The 8995-nt window shown below is 44.9% G+C and overlaps 1 protein-coding gene across 1 annotated transcript; it reads left to right on the top strand.

The window, feature by feature from the left end:
• The first annotated feature begins 578 nt into the window (after positions 1-578).
• Positions 579-8520, top strand: LOC110299698 (acylcarnitine hydrolase-like). The gene is made up of 12 exons (XM_021169464.1): positions 579-724; positions 1353-1563; positions 2835-2973; positions 3615-3748; positions 3830-4088; positions 4828-4926; positions 5189-5329; positions 5450-5530; positions 5767-5911; positions 6258-6395; positions 6748-6820; positions 7232-8520. The coding sequence occupies exons 1-12, from the start codon at positions 649-651 to the stop codon at positions 7416-7418; spliced, it is 1683 nt and encodes a 560-aa protein (XP_021025123.1). The 5' UTR covers positions 579-648; the 3' UTR covers positions 7419-8520.
• Positions 8521-8995: the final 475 nt, after the last annotated feature.

Raw genomic sequence — 8995 nt, forward strand, 5'->3', positions numbered from 1 at the left:
GAGGAAGGAAGGAAGGAAGGAAGGAAGGAAGGAAGGAAGGAAGGAAGGAAGGAAGGAAGGAAGGAAGAAACACATGCCCTTGATCCGGATCTTAAGACAGGAAGACATACCTTTAATCCACCTATTACGCCACACCTACTGGAAACCTATATAAGGGCATAAAAGACAGAATATTTGGATCTTTGCCTGCTTGTTCCCACCTTGTTAGCAAGTCCAGTCCTTTACTGGCATTAGAGCCTACTTCTCCAGGATTTCAGCATCGACTGAAGACCAGATGAGACATCCAACCTTGTGGATTGAGCAACTGCTGGATTCTTGACCTTTCTATTCATAGCTAGACATGGTTCAATGACTGCACCATTGCCTGTAAGTTGTTCTAATTAATCCAGTTTCTATATATTTATGTAGAGAGATTCATTCTATAAGCCCTGCTACTCTGGAAAATCCTGATAAATACAGCGACTTTGCCCTGCCTCCAGGCCATTGGCTCCAGTTACTTCTGACTAAACAGTTCTCTTACAATGAGAACTTGCTCCACCTATATCTTTTTGGCTCAAATTCCTGCCTGGGCAAGGCTCACAGATTCTGCTTCCTGTTTGTGAAACGTGGTCCTCCTAGCAGCACAGACTCAGAGCCTGGGAGCTGGCCATGCCACGGAACCAACTGCATAACTGGCTGGATGCTCTGCTCTTTGGACTCCTGCTTCTCCTCGGCCATGTGCAGGGTGAGGCTCACTAAACAGGCATGGGGAATGACTGGAGTCAGAGCTGCCAAGTTCTGCATGTCAGAGCTGAGCTTGTGGGGGGGGGGGAGGCACAGAGCAGGGGGAAGGGTTTGGAAATGACAGCTAAAAGTGTGGGAAACCTGGGCCTCCCGATTCTCTGACCAAAACCCTCAGATTTTATGAGCCCACTAGCATACAGAGTCAGAGACATCTAAGATCACGCCATACTGAGGAGACAGTTCACTGTAAGGAGCTCTAGAGAAAATGCCAGACAATTCAAATGAAAACAAGAAGTCATTTTCTTTTCTTGGTGTATAGCTACTACTTACCTTTTAATAATAATAATAATAATAATAATAATAATAATAATAATAATAATAATAATAATTCGTATAGCCAAATGGTTCTTTGGCCTACAGAAATGCTGTAGAGCCCTTCAAAATAGGAATAGGAAAGGATCCTAGGTCTGAGGGATAGGGGAGTTTCCACACTCACCCTACAACTGAGCTAGGGAGGAGGTGATGGGTTCCCTTTGCCTGTGCCCTGATAACAGTGAGATAGGAACTCCCACAACCTTGTGGCAACTGATTACAGAAAACTAACCCTGAAGCATCTCTCTCTCTACCAGGTCACGACTCACCAGAGACCAACCCCATCAGAAGCACACACACTGGCCAGGTCCAAGGCAAGCTCATTCACGTGAAGGACACCAAAGCTGGTGTCCACGTCTTCCTGGGAATCCCCTTTGCCAAGCCTCCTGTAGGACCACTGCGCTTTGCACCTCCTGAGGCCCCTGAGCCATGGAGTGGTGTGAGAGATGGGACCTCACAGCCAGCCATGTAAGTTTTGAACCCAGAGGGTTTCAGGCACTGGGGTAGACTGTGCTCTGAGCTCTGGATCATGCTGAAGTGTCTCATTCATTTCAGCTACAGAGCAGTTTTCTCTCTTTGTGGATGAGTGCCCCGTGCATTTTTCTGATGATGTGCTAAGCCTGATGAGAACAACTGCGCCAGGCTTCTGGGTCAGAGCTTGGCACTCAGAGGAAGTTAGCATCAGGCAAGATTGAGATGAGCTAAGATAAAATTGTCCAAAGATTCAGATTATGCCAGGTGTTCTCTGCCACAATGGGAGGGATCTCCAGGTACGAGTTAATGTGACGTTTTAGACAGCATTGCCTCTGAAATCAGGAGAATATACTTCTGATCACTGAGGTGTGCAGCAATGATGGATACTTGATAACTCTACCCTCACAGTCACTGTGACAACCTATAGAGCCAAGTGTCATTGGCCAGGAAACACGTATATGTAATTAATTCCCTGTAGAGACACTGCAGACAAGAGAAGTTCCTTGAGAGTCTGCACATGTGATGAAGGACTACTTACTACCTTTTAGGGCAGCATTGTCCACTGAATCCTCTAGTAGCTGTGTAAGTTCAACACTCCAATATGGGGATCTTAGATTGTTTTCTGTTGCTGTAATAAAGTACGGACAAAAGCAACTTAGGGGAGAAAGCTACTATTAGGGGCTCCAGATTACATACAGTCCATCCTATGGTAAACACAATGAATCAAAACTACAGGAGCTGCTCACATCACATCCACGCCCAGGAACAGAGACTAGAAAATGCTTGAGTGCCTGCTAATGCTTAGCTCGATTTTCTTTTTTCTTTTTTTCCATATTTTTTAATTGGGTATTTCTTTCGATTATATTTCCAATGCTATCCCAAAAGTCCCCCACACGCTCCCCCACCCACTCTGATTGTCTTTTATAATTCCATGAATGTCACTACAGACAGCCAATCATTTCCAGAGAGACACCTATGAGTCTCTCTCTCTCTCTCTCTCTCTCTCTCTCTCTCTCTCTTTCTCAGACTCAGAAAGAATAACATCCAGGCCCCACCCTACTGGCTGCCCTAGAAATCTGGCCCCAGCCCAGCTTTCACTGAGCCTACAGCTTTTACCTTGGTTGGAAGGTATTTAGACAGGACATAAGTATTAACAGGGCATCTGTGACAAGCAGCTAAAGGTGGCTAAGAAAATAAAATCCAGACTCACATTTGGTTATACTCACTATACATCTCTTGGAATAACTGTCTCCCATTTTTACCAGTTGTCCGCAAAATGTTACGATGAATATGGTGGGCCTGAAGGAGTTGAAACTGACCCTGCCACCTGTCTCTATGTCCGAGGACTGCCTGTATCTCAACATCTACACACCAGCCCACGCCCAGGAGGGCTCTAACCTGCCTGTGAGTGTCAGGCCGTGGCCAGCTTGGGGAGAGGGCATTTTTTTCAAGAAGGTTAGAAGGGACAAAAGCAACCTGAGTTTTACTATAGGGTGGACTTTGATAAGTCTTAGCTTACTTAGGTCAAAGAAGGCCATCTCAGCCACACAATGCAGTTGGAACCTGGGTATGGGACACAGAGCACTGGAGCACTGAGCCATCAAAGGCTCCAGCTCTTTAATGAAACCAGAACTCATTCTACAACTCGTGCTCTGCAGAAACACTTAGGGGCTCAACCTCAACACTGAGGTCACCCAAACTTATACTTTTGGGTTATCTGTTGTGACAATGAGAGTTGAGGATCCTTTCCATTTTTAATCTGGAGAGATAACCATGGAGACACCTCTCTTTGTTGCACTGTGAAGAGCCTGAGTAGTGATGACATCACTCTCTACAAAGAGGCATTAATTCAAAGGGCAACACATGGTGGGAATGGAGACAAGAAGCTACTAGAGGATCCTGGCTGTGGCCAAAGCCCTGAAGTCTGGGGGATTCTTATGTATTTCTGTAGCTTCACAGAAGCACAGCAGTTAATATTCTAATATGTAGACAAGCTGAACTTGGGCTCACTAGGAGCCTCCTGGCATCTCTCTTGATTTCTCCAGGTGATGGTGTGGATCCACGGTGGTGCACTCACTGTAGGCATGGCTTCCATGTATGATGGATCTGTGCTGGCAGCCACTGAGGATGTGGTGGTGGTCGCTATTCAGTACCGCCTGGGTGTCTTGGGATTCTTCAGGTGAGTCTGAGGTAGGGTTGGGCAATGTGGACTGATCAGAACCTAGACAGTCCTTTGATCCATGTTCCTTCCACTTCTCAGCACTGGAGATGAACATGCCAGGGGAAACTGGGGGTTCCTGGACCAAGTGGCTGCCCTACGCTGGGTCCAACAGAACATCGCCCACTTTGGTGGCAACCCTGACCGAGTCACTATTTTTGGCGAGTCAGCAGGAGGCATAAGCGTGTCTTCGCATGTTGTGTCTCCCATGTCCAAAGGACTCTTTCACAGAGCTATCATGGAGAGTGGAGTAGCTCTGTTGCCTGGAACCATATTTAGCTTCTCTGAGGTGGTTTACCAAGTGAGTGCCTGAACTACTTCAATCCTGTATCTGTTGCCACAGCACTATCCTCTGACACTAGAACTCTGTAGTAAAAATGAAGTGCTAAGGAACATATGTTCATTTATTTGTGAGGGCCCAAGGGTTAGAATCCACAGATCCCCTTTATACTGGATGAATATGTTATGTAGACAGCAAAGTTGCCCTTAGAAAGGTTCATCACTGGCAAAAATGAGTGTGTATGGGTTCAGAGCTGGGTCGCTAATTTTTTAAAGTGCTTGGTGTGCAAGCCTGAGGACTTAAGTTCAAATCCCCAGAATTCATAAAACACTGGAAATGGTAACATTGATCTATAATTCCAAAGTTCCTGTGCTCGGGTGGGAACCGGAGATGAAAGAATCCCTGGAATTGGAATTCACAGACCAGCTCAGCTAGTGTACACAGAAAAAAAAAAAAGACACTGCCAAATAAGGGGGTCCTCTAATCCAACCTTCATACACCAACTCAACACACTCTTTCCCTCATATATGAAAAAGACAAAAGTTGATGGAGAAAACAATACTCAATACTACCCTAAACAAAAAGAACAGGTATGCAGAAAGAGTTCTGCTTCCTGGATATCACCTTTGGGCAACAAGAAAATGGGAATAATTTATACTTGTTCCAATCCACACAACACACACTATAGTGTGGGAATTAGATGCAAAAAAATCATTGACTTAGAACTGAGAACTCTTCTCCCTGCTTGTTCCCTTTGCAGACAGTGGCCAAGCTCTCTGGATGTGAGGCTATGAACTCAGAGGCCCTGGTGCGCTGTCTGAGAGGCAAGAGTGAAGAGGAGATTCTGGTCATTAGCGAGGTTGGGAGAATTGTGTGTCTGGGAGAACCTGGTCTACATGATGTGGGATTCTGAACCAAATACTTCTTCTTTATGCCTTTGTGTTCTTTCAGTTCTGTGTGTAAAATGAATACAAGATAGGCTAATCAAAGTGTAGATTCTCCTCCAGGGTGAGCAGATCATCCTGAAAATAGTGAGAATTGAGAAAAAGGTAGAGGTGACTCAGTGGACATCAGGATATTTATTTCATTAACCTTCAGCATTGATTTTTAACACCCATCAGAACTTCCAGATGATCCCTGCTGTGGTGGATGGAGAGTTCCTACCCAAGCATCCTCAGGAGCTGCTGGCCTCTGCTGATTTTCACCCTGTCCCCAGCATCATTGGTTTCAACAATGATGAGTATGGTTGGATCGTCCCCAAAGTGAGGCTCACATCCAATCCTCTGGGAATGTGGATACTCATATGCTAAGCAGTGGGAACTCACTACATTTTCACTCCAAGTTTGTGAGACCCATACTTAAGACTGTCTTCTGCCTCCCAGGCCATAGGCTCTGCTCAGATGATAAAGGGAATAACCAGAGAGAACCTGCAGGCTGTCCTGAAAGATACAGCACCACAAATGGTGAGACACCTCTGGTCTTGTCTAAGTAGATGGGACCCTCATATCTCCTTCTCAGACAGCATCCCTATTAATAAAGGTCAGGAGATATGTATGATGCTGTGTGGGGTCACCTCAGAGCAAAAACGTTTTGCCTATACCATATGTTATCCCAGGCCCCATTCTCCCCACACCCAAGTGTACTACCTACTTGACCAATAGCATGCCTAATCTCAATCTTTCTGATGTCTCCGGTATAGATGCTGCCTCCTGAGTGTAGTGATCTGTTGATGGAAGAGTACATGGAGGACATTGAGGACCCCAAGACTCTCCAAATACAGTTCACCGAGATGATGGAAGACTTCATGTTTGTGATCCCTTCTCTCCACGTAGCATATTTTCAGCGTGAGTACCACTGTGACAAGGCTTAGTGGAGCAGCTCAGAGATGGGAGTCATGGGTGAGCACTGTGGAGAAGTATGGTATCTAGGTCTCCTTATGTCTAGTTTAAGAGATTGAAATCTGGGTACAGAGGAGAAAATGGGTTGCTGATACTCTATTAACCTAACAAAATCACTCAGGTAGGAAGGTCATGAGTATATTTACAGTGTTAGTGCTCCAGCCTGGGGCTCCGCCTCCAATTTAACTCTTGTGATTCCAAGTAACAATATATCAAGGTATCTTGATACCAAATATATATCAAAAAAGCTCCAGGTGAGAGACAATTAAGTCACTCTCTGTCCCATCTCCAGGTTCCCATGCCCCTGTCTATTTCTATGAATTCCAACATCAATCCAGCTTCCTTAAGGATGTCAGGCCACCCCACGTGAAGGCTGACCATGGAGATGAGGTTCCTTTTGTTTTTGGTTCCTTCTTCTGGGGCATGAAACGTGAGTCTTCCTAATTCTTCCTGAGCTGAATGAGATCCCAGATGGCTCCTTAGATGACCTTAGACGACAGTCCATTTGAGGAAATATATATATATATATATATATATATATATATATATATATATATATATATATATCCTTCCCAGTCTAGCCTGTAATGGAGGAGATGACAGCACATCGAGGCAGGAATTCAATTAGAGGCTTGCATGGGTCTTGGGTACTCTATATAGTGAAAAAAGGTGGTAGTAAAGCCAATAATTTGAGGCCAGACAACAGCTGGGATGGTGAGTGTGAAGAATGAGTTAGCAATTACATGAGGTGGCATATACTTTTGTCTTTCTCGTGACACCAGTTAACCTCACTGAAGAGGAAAAGCTGCTAAACAGGAGAATGATGAAGTACTGGGCCAACTTTGCAAGACATGGGTGAGAACTCATCCTTGTACGTGTGGGTCCTTCTAGGGCTCCCTTTTAGATGGTGACTTTTAGCATGCATGGATCGTCCATCACATGATAGTCTTCTCTACACTATGGTATATTTATACAGGTACAGTATAGAGTCAGAAATTGGTCATCTCACAGTGACCTAGCTGGTGGGCTATAGTGCTACAGTACTGTTCTTTAGATCTTGCCTCTTAGGAGAAGACATAAAACAGGACAGGTAGTCATCTGCACATGAAGCAGAAACTAGTAAGTGACACTTGTATGCACATATCAGGACATCTGTCACAGTAGACCCCTTAACCACTAGCCTAACCACTGCCCTGACCCAAATCAGAGTATCAGGCTTTGGACCAGAGTGACCTCACCCTTCTTTTCTTGGTGGTATATCCACAGGAACCCCAACAGTGAGAGTCTACCCTACTGGCCCCTGTTTGACCATGATGAACAGTATCTACAGCTGGACATCCAGCCTGCTGTGGGACAATTCCAGAAGGCCAGAAAGCTGCAGTTCTGGACCAAGACTCTGCCCCGGAAGATTGAGGAGTTAAAGAGATCTCAAAACGTGCACAAAGAGCTATAGTGCCCTGCGTGAGGAATGGTATATGGTGTCGGCTGCTGATGAAGTCAGCTTCAGGTTCCCAAAACATTCTAACATCCATATAAACTCTGTGCTTGCCTGTTCTCCATTTATCACAAATCCTCTGCATGTGACTCCTTCTCCTGCTGGGTAATCTTTTGTTAGACCCATTCAAAAAGCAGCCTATTGAATGGGTTAGACCGGTTCAAACTCCCCTCCCAGTGGATTTGTGAACCCCATAATTCCCCATCTCCTTTCACACTCCACTGGGACTAGGGTCTTTCCTTTCTTCTTTCCTCACCTCACCTCTCATCCTCACTGTCCTCTTCTCTATGACCAAAACAGTCTTCAAGTAGGACTTTGGAGACATTGATATGGTTCTCCAAACAGTCCCTATCACAGGGGTGGGCTGTGTCAGAATCACATGCTCCCTCTCATCAGCTTCACACTTTTGGAGACCATAGATCCCAAGATTAAGATACTAACAGGTTTGCCATACATGCTCTCTAGCCCAAAGATGATACCTGTGTTTTCACTGAGCATATGAGATAGTTAACAATCCTCATGGCACAGGCCTCCAACAGGCCTAACTCTTTTTTTTATTGGATATTTTCTTTATTTACATTTCAAATGTTATCCCCTTTCTCACCCCACCCCCAGAACTCTTTATTATATCCCCCCTTCCCCTGCTTCTATGAGGGTGTTCCCTCACCCATCCCACCCACTCCCACTTCCCCGCCCTCGCATTCCTCTATACTGGAGCATTGAGCCTTTACAGGATGAAGGGCCTCTCCTCCCATTGATGCCTGACAAGGTCATTCTCTGCTATATAGGTGGTTGAAGCCATGAGTCCCTCCATGTGTACTCTCTGGTTGGTGGTTTAGTCCCTGGGAGCTCTGGGGGGAGGTCTGGCTGATTGATATTGTTCTTCCTATGGGATTATCACATTGGAGTTATTCAATATAGAAATATGATTCATAGATATTTTCAAAACACAGCACACAGAGGTTCCCAACTTGGTCACTAGATTTTTAAAACATCTAAAAGTGTCTCTATCTACTGTGTTTATAAATTAAAATTTGCCAACAATTTGTTTTAAGATAAACTATCTATTCATCGATATCAATTTATTTTTGCTTCCACAAGTCTAGGACAGTGTGTGTGTGTGTGTGTTGTGTGTGTGCCAAGGAAAACTAGGCTGATACTTTGTAAGTGCTGAGGTTTGTCCCCACTTCCAAGGGTTCTATGTACATGCTAAGGCCCATATTTGCATGATCACAACACATCTGTGAAGATGTCTGACTATGGGTGAGTCCTAATAACAAGGTGAGGAGATCAGAAGGTCCAAACATGTACAATAGACATTGTTGTCCCCAATCTGCATGAGCACCTGTCCATGTATATGAGTGTCCTCCTGATGTCCACAGTTCCACTGCAACCTTCTGGCCCCTGTAATAATCTCCATCGCCTTTATTTTCCATATGCATGACTTTCATTCTTATCTCCTCACTGTTACTAGACATCACTGTTACTAGACACCCCCTCTCTTTTACTTTAAGTCATTATACAAAGGTGCCAGG

This window comes from Mus caroli, chromosome 8, assembly GCF_900094665.2.
Source record: "Mus caroli chromosome 8, CAROLI_EIJ_v1.1, whole genome shotgun sequence".
Classification (NCBI taxonomy): Eukaryota; Metazoa; Chordata; class Mammalia; order Rodentia; family Muridae; genus Mus; species Mus caroli.